The sequence below is a fragment of the Thunnus albacares genome, chromosome 22 (assembly GCF_914725855.1).
Source record: "Thunnus albacares chromosome 22, fThuAlb1.1, whole genome shotgun sequence".
Classification (NCBI taxonomy): domain Eukaryota; kingdom Metazoa; phylum Chordata; class Actinopteri; order Scombriformes; family Scombridae; genus Thunnus; species Thunnus albacares.
Genome location: NC_058127.1, coordinates 18,961,779 through 18,974,115, shown reverse-complemented (window position 1 = coordinate 18,974,115; position 12,337 = coordinate 18,961,779). Strand labels below are relative to the sequence as shown.

Below are 12,337 nucleotides of genomic sequence, written 5' to 3'. Positions count from 1 at the left end.
GAGTGAATATGAGGGAATGAAGGAAAATTTCGGTATTTTTCAACCTGAGCTATATTGTCTCAGTTGTGACTACCCTGACTATGGGTCAAGCTAACCTTGGGAAACTCAACTCTGGCAAAACATTGTATACTGGGGGAAGCAGCACAAGCTTTTGATATAAACCTCAGTCTGACAGCAGGTAAACACAGAAATTAGCCACATGGATTAGCTATGTTTGCTAACTGCATCAGGATCTGCCTGTTGTAGTTATGCAACCGGAATTAATCTCATCCATAGACATATCTAGATTTTTCCAAGACCCTCATTAATAATTCCCAGTCTTTGCAGCAAAGTTTTTGTCGTCAGTCAGCTGTGGAGAGCAGAGTCTGCAGAATACCAATCTATTTCTTAAGTTACATTGCCTTGCTGGAAGGTCCTCTGCTGCCTTTCTGCTTCCACTATTTGTATTTCATCTCCCATTTGATTAAGCTCTTCATCTGTGTACTCTGGTTTGAACAAATAATGGTGGTCATCGAAGTGAAATGACTCATCACCGTCCTCATAATAGTCCACTGTATAACCAGCCACCGCACTTAGATTTCTTTAATTTCCTCGAAGACAATATTGTTCAATCTCTTGTTTGCCACTACTTATCTAGCATGCCCACACAAACAAACAAACAAATATTTGTTTCATACAAATATTTTAATAAATTATTTAATTTAGTTTTCAGGAAGAGAAAAAAAAACATGTCAAATACCAGCGTACAGGTCAGTTACATCACTATCTCAGTCTCTCTCCTCTGCTCTGCTGTTACATCTATCAGCAAGTTTCAACGTGGGGATCCACCTGCTACTTGATGCACATTTTCTAATTTGGACATCACTCCCCGGAGTTGGGGGTGTTCCCCAGAGTGCTCCCATGGGACTCTCCATAACCTGTTGTTCCCCTTCTTCTTTTCACAAAGTTAGGTTGTAAAATATAGGCAATAATTGAAAAGTGCAAAGCAAGAATCACCTTTAAAGTTTTTCCCTACACTTAACATGGTGTGCTGTCTCTGTCTTATGGGTGTATAAATAAGTAAAGATCTGTCTGCAATGAGGCGATGAGTTAAGTTTTGGCTCAGTAGTCAGTGCAGTCGTCTATGATCTGGGAGACTCTACTTTGAGACCCGGTGTGGGGACCTCCTTCATAAGGTAGTTATTCATGAACACTTATTGTAAACCTTTAATTTTAAAAAAATTTAATTTTTAATGAAAAACAGGGTTTTTAAGGCTCTTTCCACTTTTATTCAAATACAAATACAAATAATTTTGCTGCCTCAACAAATACAGATACAATTTCAAATACTGGGCTTTCTGCACATCCCTAACCCACACACTTGAACTGTCAGTGATGTGTAGATGAACAGATAGCTGTTTGGTCAGCTGACAAGTTGCCCTGAAAGTATTCCCTGTGCCATTTGCTACTGTACAATAGCTAATCAAGGGGCTATTTTCAATGTTTACTGTTGGTTTCACAAACAAGTGTTTGAAGATAAAATTTACATTTTGGAAAGGTTTATGAGGCTTGTTCTGCTAGCTGGGGTTTTACCAGAGTTGTGTTTTTCGAATCTCTACAACAGAGGTGTTGAGCAAAAAGTTAGCATGGCCAACAGTCACAACGGCCACAATTATGAGAATAAGACCCAGGTTGAAAAAACAGAATTTCCTTTTAAGATTGGTAAGAAATTCATAAAATAGGTCACCTCTCTCAGTGTTCCATTCCCCTCATTAGTTTTCCCTGCTCACGTCAGTTATCCGATAACTGTGTCATTATTTCCATGAATACTGACTTCTTTTAAACTAACTTGTTCCTAGTTTTTGCCCATGATACCCAATACCTTGATCTTTCTTCACCTCTTTGCTTCTGTTTTATGTTTCTCTGCATACTGTACATGTGTACCATAGTGTGTGTTGAGGTTTCCTTGGAGGCTTTTGTGAACTTCAAAAGTCATTCTCATTTCCATATTGTTGCTTTATATTGTTTCATGGTTTTATTGTAACCTCAGGTAGATGGTGTACTTTCGTATTCTTGTGTTCTTACATTACTTTCGCACAGCTGGTTGGTTCACTCATAAAATCAATAGCGTCTTACAAATGAGGTCAAAAAACAACTGCAGAAAGTTTTAATAAGTCATATTAAAGATTATGAAGCTTATCAATTAATGTCTTTTTCTCTTTAATTCAGACACATTCGCCAGCAAGGTTGCCGCCATCCAGGACCAGTATGCTGACGCCTCCATCGGCAACGTCACCGGCTCCAACGCCGTCAACGTCTTCCTGGGTATCGGCGTGGCGTGGACCATCGCTGCCGTCGCCTGGCGCTCCAAGGGCAAGACATTCAAGGTGGACCCAGGAAACCTGGCCTTCTCCGTCACCCTCTTCACGATCCTGGCCGTGGTGTGTGTCACCGTACTGCTGTACCGGCGGCGGGCGACAGTGGCTGGGGGCGAGCTGGGCGGGCCGCGGACTTGCAAGTTGATAACGTCACTGCTGTTCGTCTCGCTGTGGCTGATTTACATAATGCTGGCTTCTATGGAGGCCTACTGCCATTTACCAGTGTTTTAAATGGAGAGGAGAGGAGAGGGAGAGAGACCCACTGCCAGTATGAAGAAAGAGAGAGAGAGAGAGAGAGGCAAGGGAGGGGGGGATGGAGGAGTCGTCAAAGAGGGACAGAGACATGAAGAGATGGGAAGTAGAGGTGGATCAATATGGGCAGATTCAGATATTTTCTAATTGAATTTACAGATCTTAAAAATGTCTTTAAATTCAAAAAACGCTTTCAGTGTTTCACCATTTTTCTCTTTCCATTTTAGAGTGGAAAATAATTAAAACCATCACTAAACACTAAAACTATCCAATAGTATCCAAACTAATTTCTATTTTTCTTAATCATCTATTCGGTGATGAGGAAAATTCTAGGATACATATAGCCTCTGAAGTAAGAATGACGTAACATAAGGTATTAATGAACAATGAAGTGGAAGAAAAAAATTGCAATGCAGGTTTCAAAGAGTGCTTTTATGTAGTTGCCTCAATCATCCATCATCAGCAGTGGACAACACTGTTAAATAGTTAATAAAAGGCTGATATTGCTCCAGTACACTGCCAAACCAGCAAGATAGAGGAAACAACAGACAGCAAGGAGAGCTGTCAGCCAATCAGCTGGGCTCTGAAGGGAGAGGTGATGGTGAAGAGGAAGAATTATTGTGGAAGATAAAAGGGGAAAAGTTGAGATAGGAAGCTGGAGGCAACAAAAGTAGAGCAAAGAATAGAAGAAGAAAGCTAGAGACCAGGGGAGTGAAACAAAGTGAAAGAATAAGAATGAATAGATGGACAGAAATATTCTACCCCTCCTCACTCTCTCTCTCTCTCTCTCCCTCCATCTTTACTGTATCCCATCGGTCACAGGAACAGTGGATCCTCCCATCATATCCATGGCAACTCTAACTCACGTAATACTATCAGTGACTTATCACTTTTAACCCCTCTTTCCCCAACTGTTCACACACACATACACACATACACACACAAACACACTCTGGGGTCCTCAGGTGAATCTGCAGTGGAGGACCACTCACTAACTTGTGGGTGATGAAAACTGACAACGTTTTTTCCTTCTTTTCTTGAATACACTGTGCAAAGTAGTCCTTCCACCCTGCAACACACACACACACATACTGTACTATCCTTTTCCTAAAAACACAACTGTACATACTCCTTCATCCCTTCCTCTTGCCTTACTCTTCTCTCCCCTGTAGGAATTTGTCTCAAAGTTGTGATAATGAAAAGCTGTAGTCACCACCGCCAAGCCCCTCTCCTTATACACCGATCAACAGCCTCGTTTATCCCATGAAGGAAACCCCCCTTATTTTTTCAAAACTTTTCAATGGCGTCACGTGTTGATGTTGTTACCGTGAAATTGTAAAAAAAAAAAAGGAAAAAAAAGATATATAATATAAATACAGTGTGACGAGATGAGGATATAGAAAGTTAAAGCAGGTTTTCTGGAAGACTGGATGTGACGTTGAATATTGAAGAGGAAGGTGATGGATTAGCAAACAACAAGTGGCAGGAAGAATTCGAGAAAATGATAAATGACGAAGAGGATCGATCAGACGTGGAGGATTTGAAAATCTGGAGAACCAACGAGCAAGCAGTCCACCTAGTAATAGTTGTTCATCTTGCACTGAAGCATTGTGCACTACACATCATGGGTATATTGTATACACTCTGAACTCTCATTGAATGGTGAACAAAGGCTGCTTCCTTAAAGTGAACAACTACTAAAGGACCAATAAGAATGAAGGATCTCACTTGCAGTGGCCATGACGGTGGTGACAGTATTGTTGATGACAAATCAAAACAATGAACAGTGTTTCTAATTGTACATGATAATATAAGAAACTTTTACTGATGTGTGTGAGAAAACAGATATTTAATTTAAGTGATGTTAAAGGACCAGTGTGTAGGATTTAGTGGCATCTAGTGGTGAGGTTGCAGTATTGCAACCAACTGAATACCCTTCCCACTCCCCTTCAAAGTGTGTAGGAGAACCTACAATGGTCACGAAACTTAAGAAAAATGAGAAAGGCCCTCTCTAGAGCCAGCGTTTGGTTTGTCCATTCTGGGCTACTGTAAAAACATGGCGGGCTCCATGGAAGAGGGCCCGCTCCCTATGTAGATATAAAGGGCTCATTCTAAGGTAACGTAAACACAACAATTCTTAGTTTCAGGTGATTATACACTAATTAAAACATACTTATGAATATTACATTTCTACCAATAAATCCCCCTAAATCTTCCACACTGGTCTTGTTTGTAAGGAAACCCCTGGAGGAAGGACAGAAAGCTCCATGTGCCCTTTTTCCTCTGACGCAAAGTTCAAGAAGACATTTTAAGGAAATCCATCACAAGGGGGAAAACAGCTGTAAGACAGTGAACACAAAACCAGAGATGACTCAGACAGAGAGAGAGAGGAGTCGAACGCTCTGAGGGAAATGTACGGCAGCTCTGAAATATCACACGACTGTTCCACAGCAGTTGTGAACGGGACATTTCTTTGTACTCAAAGCAAAAACCACAAGTCTCTGTTATCCAAAGATTTACTAGAACATTGTCACAGATCACTTCATAAGCAGAGAACCATTCATTTTCATTGTGCGGTTTTACCTTGCAGGCATTGTACAACTCCCACAAGCTGCCAGTCCTAGTTCAGAAACTGGCGTATTCATAAAAGTGTTCACACTACAGCTAAATGTGCTAAAAAAAAAAAAAAATTGGTATTTTTTATGGGTATGAGCCTGTATCAAAAGCTGTGCTATTTATTTTGTTTCTTGTGAAAAATGTGTTGATTCAGGCATGGTGTGTGTGTGTGTGTGTGTGTGTGTGTGTGTGTGTGTGTGTGAAAGTGAAATATCAAAATAGCTTAAAATGAGAATATTATGCCACATATCATATGACATCAACTGTTTTGACATTGTTTTGTCTGTCTGAGAAAGTGTTGAAGCCTAGATTTACATTGTTTGTATTAATGCCCCTGCCCTGCCCAGGGACTGGACTGAAGCAGGACAGAAGGGATGGCATATGGCTTGTCAGTGCAAATTATTATTGAAATGCATTCCCCTTGTTAACAATAGCATAGAAGGAAAAAACTAAAAGCATAGAAGGAGAAACTCTAAGGGAAAACCCAACTGTTTTCCTCTCAACTGCCCACGATGCTGATTATAAACTTAAAGGAAAATCCTCCTGAGAGAAAACAATAATTTAGCTTTTTGTTGCGCCCCTGTTCACTGAGAGAAAAATGAGACCGAAAACAACAATTTACCTGCCCACCATCCACCCTGTTAAATATGAACAAATTACCCAGCGCTCTCAGCCAAATGTAGATGCAGGCTTTGCAAAGCCAGCTCAGTCATGACCATGCTAAACAGACCGGGCAAAGCCACGAGCTTGTCTGACGCTGCCTCGCCAAGGTCAGTATTTGTACAAATGGAAGATAAGTGGAGTGAAAATGTCTGTATGCATAACCCCTTCCCTCTATTATGACATTTTAAATGCCACACCAGTTCCTTGCACCTTTTGACAGCTATAAAGGAGAAATTGAAATATTGGTAAATTTTACTGTAGAGAATTGGATGGATCAGCTGATTTCAGCCAGGCTCATCTAGGGGTATGACAAAAAAAATCGATATTGCAACATATCGCGATATTTCCACTTGCGATACGTTTTCGATACACTGGTGCCAAGTATTGATACATTTTTTGAAAACATAGCTCAGAATTGATTCGGCTACTTTGATTTACCACTACCAGAGCTCCACTGCCCTCCACCTCCTTATGGAGTCGCTGAGCAGACTGATGACGGTTAGATGAACAGGAGTTTTAGGTGACAACGAAGAAGAAATGCACGCAAAAAAACTAGCCATGAGCAGCTGCTGTCAGACTCTACGGTGTTCTTGCTGGAAACATAGAGAGTCCGCAGGACTTTTGACAGTCACTACAAGCTCATTCATGGCCCTTTGTAAAAGTTTCTGTGTTGTAGCTTAGCTAGCGGCTCTACTACAAGAGGCTCCCCAGGTGTGTGTGCCTGTGGGGGAGTGTCAGTACGTAGCCGTAGCGCTGCTGTTTATCATGTTAACGTTATTATCGTCGCTCGTCAGCCCTTAATATCTTGTAAAGCTCTGAATATAGCAGTTAGTTATTGGCGGGTCATGTGTTATGTTTACTGCCACAGAAAAGGAATAAATCTTTGGGTTATTAGCACAAAGTCACCTCTCTTGTCTCTTATCAGGCTTACTAACGCTGCTAGCAGCTCTGTGGGAGACAAACTATTGTGATATTTATACAAACTGAAGCTACAGTTAATAGTGTAGTGACATTTATACGTGGCGGCATTTCTTTTCTGTGAAACTAATGTACTGTTATTAACATTGTACATTATCTGACCATTTCCTCCTCTTGAAATAGTTTTTTCTTTCTTCTTCGATATCGTGATATATCATAGATGATTTCTTTGTGATATATCGTGTATCGCAGAATCGCCTTTGTTGTGCTATATTGTTATCGTGGGATGGATATCGTGATAGTATCGTGAGTTCATCTGTGATTCCCACCCCTAGGCTCAACACAATTTTATTGATAAAAGGAGTTTGGCCACCTGCCGTGTTGCTCTTGCTCTGTTTGAAAGTAACATTTCTTGGCTGCAAATATTTGATATTGCTGTACAGCAGATTCACAGGAGAGCTGACCTGGAGCTTGTCGGGGTTAAGAGTCTTACTCAACAACACATCAGCATATTAGGTGCTTGCAGGACCGTGGCCAGGATTTTAAAAATACTGAGGTCATGTCCAAGTCCCCCCAACACAACCCTACCATCCTCGTAAAAGACACCAAAAAGAAAGTTGGAAAACTGCTATTTGGATTTTTCATACTTTATTTATTCAGTTGGTTGGTTGGTTTGGCTTGAAGCTAAAATTTAAAGGGCCTGAGAACATATTTTTTCAATCAGCATCTTTCAATGAGTGCCAGGTTCTTTTCTGCCAACGTTAGAACACTTTTGGTTGTTTCACATTTAAGATTTATGTTATTCCTTTTTTATCTGTGCTCTTTTCACGGGTTTGAATTGGGAGGGGCTCAGTTGACTGTGATGTCACACACTTCTGTGCACAAATCAGGATTGAGGAACCTTTGAATCCAAATCTGATGACAGTTGGTGGGTTGTTTGGTCACTGTCAATCAAATCTGATAAAATCACTCCCACGCTGTCCTGAAGAAGCAGATTAATTTTTGAGTGTTCATCTCTTAGTAAATAAAATCTAAAGATGTTTACTTAATACTTAAAACTTCAACCCAAGTTTCAGGGGCTTCATCATCATAATATATCATATATCATGTTACCATGCTAACATTTGCTGATCAGCGGTACAACTGAGGCAGATGGGAATGTTATTAGGTATTTGGTTAAAAAACAAAATATTAGGTAAATCAGTTATGGTGCTGGATGAAAAGTGAATGGGTTTTATCCCTAAAACAATGCGGAGAACATGACCTCAATGTTCTCACTAGTAGCTAAGATGCTGACATAGATTTTAAATCCGCATCATTCTGCTGAAACACTCACTCACTACCCACCCAGATCCTTTCATTGTCCCCGTTTATCTAGTCATTTCTGTAGCACCCAGTATCTCATAACGTAGGAGTGAGCCGCCATGACGAAGGTCATCCACCAGTTGCCAGTTATGACATGACTCGCACGTTGGCATGCTCCTGTGCCCGCTGAGACGCCAGGATGCCTGCCAGGCCAAACTCTTTTTCTCAATGACTTAAGCTTCCATAACAGTTGCCAGTTTAAGAATGAGTGGGCAGGATAATAATCCTGCTGACGCCACAGGAACACAAGAATACTAGGACAGATTTAGAAATGTAGGCTTTTTAAAGGTTGATAAGGCTTGCTGGAGGATGGCTGAGTGTGTGTATGCGTGTGTCTGTGTGTGTGTGTGTGTGCATGCATTATAAGCCAGTGAAGAAATGCAACCATATTTTTAGTCTCTTGCCTGTTGCTTAGCGACCATCTATCTGTAAGCCGTTGTCTTCTCGACTGTTGCTGGTGTGAGTGTGTGATTCCTTTTTGATGTTTCTCACTTGTCTGCTTGCCCTTGACAATATACTATAGTTTCACATTAATTTTTTCTCTCTCTGTGGGTGAATTTCACCACGTTATTCATCATATGTTAATCTTTTCAACACGCACGTGTGTCATTTACTTTATGTTACCTGTGCCACCCCTTGTTTGCATGTGTATCCATTGTGTGTACATGCGTATGTGTGCCTTTGTGTGTGTCGGTTGGTGTTGTAATCTCCTTGTAAGGGCTCGCCCCATATGTCCCTGGCTGAGTCCTGAACGCTAGATTAATTAATTAGAATGCCAACCTGACCCACAGTAAAAATGCCTGGAAATTGGATTTACTCTCTCTCTTTGTGTGTGTGTGTGTGTTTTTCTGTGACAGTGATCTGGCAGGTAGGTTCTCCTTCACCAGGTGTGTGAGTTTGTGTGTGGACCTGTCGGATAGGATTAGATATATAATGGGTCTGGTAGTCGATCGAGGCCGAGAATAGATGGTGGGACTTAGCTTGAGAGGTGTGTGTGTGTGTACAGTATGTGAGTAACTACTATACTTTAAAGTTCTCTACATCATCTGATTGGCTGATGGCTTAACACACATGTACAGGAGACCGATATGGAAATGAATCAAGGAAACTACACACAAAATCTCTCTCTCTCTGTCACACACACACATATACATTCACATGTTGGCTGGGCTTGGTAGCTTCGGCATTTTTTAAATGAATCTATAAATATAGAAACATATTTATATAAACATATTTTCCTGTTTGACACTACCAATTAGTTGGAAAATGACTAAAGTTGTGGCCTGAGATGAAAACTGAAATGTATTTATGTCCTCCACTGTGTGTGTGTGTATGTGTGTGTGTGTGTGTGTGTGTGTATGTGTGTTTACAGACATTAACTAGCTGAATCTGACTTTGAGACAGATGAAATATTTGTTAAAGTATTTGTATTCAGGTAAACCTGCAGGCGAACAGCATCATTAATGCAAGCAGCTGCTGTCATATTTATATTATCCTTTTCACCACGTCCATGTTTCTTATTGTGTGTTTGCTGGGCTTGATATATTTACAACAGAAGCGAACTGTCATGAATGTAAAGCAGCTCATCGGCCAATTCACGTGACTCAAAGTGTTCAGTGTTAAATGCAAAAAAACAAAACAAAACATAATAATATAACCACAACATTGTGAAATAGTCCAAAAGATGTATAAAGACTCAACTCATTACATCCTTCATCTTTTCACACTAACATGCACACTAAACTAAAACTAATACTAAAAGTATCCAAATTTTACTTTTAATGATATCCACAATGTTAATTAACATAGAAACACATGAGTCTCCAGGATAATGATCCTGTAGGTTTTGTCAGTTTTAGTTATTCCAACTTTGTTTATGAGAAATCATGTTTTTCCGCATGGCCAACCGCATTGTATACTTCAATACCCATTAGCCTCAGCTGCTGTTACTAGAAGAAGCCAGTCAGAGGCATGAGTTAGAGCAATGGCAAATTCAAAAAGCTTTGTTGTTGCAGTTGCAAGCAAAACATGGTGCCATAGTTGCTAAATTAAACCTAAATCAACCCAGAATCCAAAAGTTTAACATTTAACGTTAAGATGATATCATCAGTGACCTTTTCATTGAAGAAGCAGATTTTTTTTCTGACACAGTTGTTCATCTGTTCTTTCAACCAGGAGGGTTTCAGGCCCATCAAAGCTGTGCTCTAACTGCACTGCCTCACAAGAGTAAGAGTGCAGCCTTTAGCATAGTGGCTCTGTCCTGTTTGACTTCACTGGCCAACAAAGACTTTCTGATGAAAGTCACTGTGAAATGAAAAAGGGCAGAATTGGGGAAAAGGACAGTTTGAAATAAAAACAATTGGAATTAAATAAAAAATGACCTGCAGTAAACTCTGTTGTTGTGAAAAGAATCAGGATGAAATAACATTTCATAATAATGACCTGAGTTTTAAAAGTTTATTGATTCCCCAGTTTCAAGGTTATAAAATATATTTTGCTTGTAATTACTCAATTCTGTTTTATTTATTTATTTAACGTTGAACACTTCTGTGTCTCTATAGATTCATGCTGTAGCTCAGATATCACAGCCTTACATACTATAAGACAGTGGACTTGTCCGAATTCATTGAGAAACAAATTAATCAAGAATAACATTTTGGTGCTTTTCTGATTTGGAGACATCTCCAGTGTGTGTGTATGTGTGTGTGTGTGTGTGTGTGTTATGAGCTACCAGACCTGTGTTAATCAGCCACTATCTATTGATCCGTTTTTTTTTTACCTTTCTTTTCTCCTTCTCTCTCTCTCTATTAGCCACTCTATTAAGCTCTACCTTCTAAATATTTATATATTTTATCACTTTATACTCATCATTTTCTTAATATATCATGCAGCCCTGTTTATGAGGTCACAAAGTGCTTTTGATATGAATATCTGGTATTTTAATTTTTCCATTTACTTTTATCATTGTTATGTTATTGTGCGTTTTGTTGCATTTGTTTCCATTGTTTTGTGTTGGGTTTTTTTTGGTGATTTGTTTTGTGAAGAAGCCCTCAGAGAGTAGAACAACAAAATAGCATATAGTGATAAATTACAATGAGTGTGCTCTTTTTATTGTGTGTGTGAACGTGTGTGTGTGCGTGTGTGTATGTGTGTGTGTGTGCGGATGCGTGCATTTCTTCATATCATTCCATCCATGAGTGTGTCGATGCATGAATTTAACTCATTCTGAATACAGTGTTGATGTTGGAAATGTCGTAGTAAAGAGTAAAGTATTTTTAAAAGCTGAAAATGACATGACATGAAAAACGATATAGATGTTTACAAAGACCAAACTTTTCTTTTCTCTCTCTTTTTTTTTTCTCAAAGATGAAATAAAACTTGACTGGCAAATGCTCAGAGACGTGTCTGTATCTTTTCTACCAATGGCGAGAAAGGCTTAACTCAATTAACATTGGGGATATCTCTCAAAATTAGGCTGCTATTTTCACTAAATGCTCCACAATTAGCAAATGCACTGCAGTATATAATTATATTTGGATAGAGATGATTAGCTAGTGAGTAAATTAGCCACACTCCTGCTTTATATCTGTTTTTAGATGCATCCCTAAAAATGTTTGGTGCAGATTTGAAAGTGGCTCAAAGCTGACGGATTCATTATGTGGCTGACTGACCCATAAAGTATCTGAACATTAAAGGACAGGTCCTGCCCTAAAACAGCAGCACTCATAGACCCATATGTACAGTGCAAAAGTCTTTGGTTGAAGTAATCATTCCTTATGTCCACACTGGCCAAGAAGAAAGTGGTTCTAATGTAAGTGATGGTAATCAAAATCCACAGTCTTCTTAAAGAAGTTCTAAAGTTCCTCTAAAGTTCAGCTAAAACTTAACTGAGGCGTCAGCAGTGTGAGTTAAGCTGAAATTATACGTCCACTAGGGTCTGCGTGATGTAAATTTAATCATCAGAGAGTGAACGCGTAGGCTCTGTGCGGACATCTGTGCAAGTCCTCCTATTCACAACATACATTTTCTTGCTGAGCTGTGATGGAGATGAACACAAACAGGAAATTAGGTGCAAAAGAGAGAAACCTCACAAACTCACACTGCTGAAGTTCATATTAGCTTCAACTGAACTTTCTGGCACAGAACGAGGACTCTATTCTTTAACA

General features: G+C 39.7%; 1 protein-coding gene across 3 annotated transcripts in view; it reads left to right on the top strand.

Moving 5' to 3' along the window:
- Positions 1 to 11,553, top strand: part of slc8a4b (solute carrier family 8 member 4b) — a 109,267-nt gene extending 97,714 nt beyond the window's left edge. For 2 of the 3 annotated variants that reach the window (XM_044341521.1, XM_044341522.1), the window contains one exon: positions 2,209 to 11,553. In XM_044341521.1, coding sequence (XP_044197456.1) covers positions 2,209 to 2,588 — 380 coding nt within the window. In that variant the 3' untranslated portion in view covers positions 2,589 to 11,553. The remainder of the gene's footprint in view (positions 1 to 2,208) is intronic. The other variant, XM_044341523.1, reaches the window with a different exon arrangement.
- Positions 11,554 to 12,337: the final 784 nt, after the last annotated feature.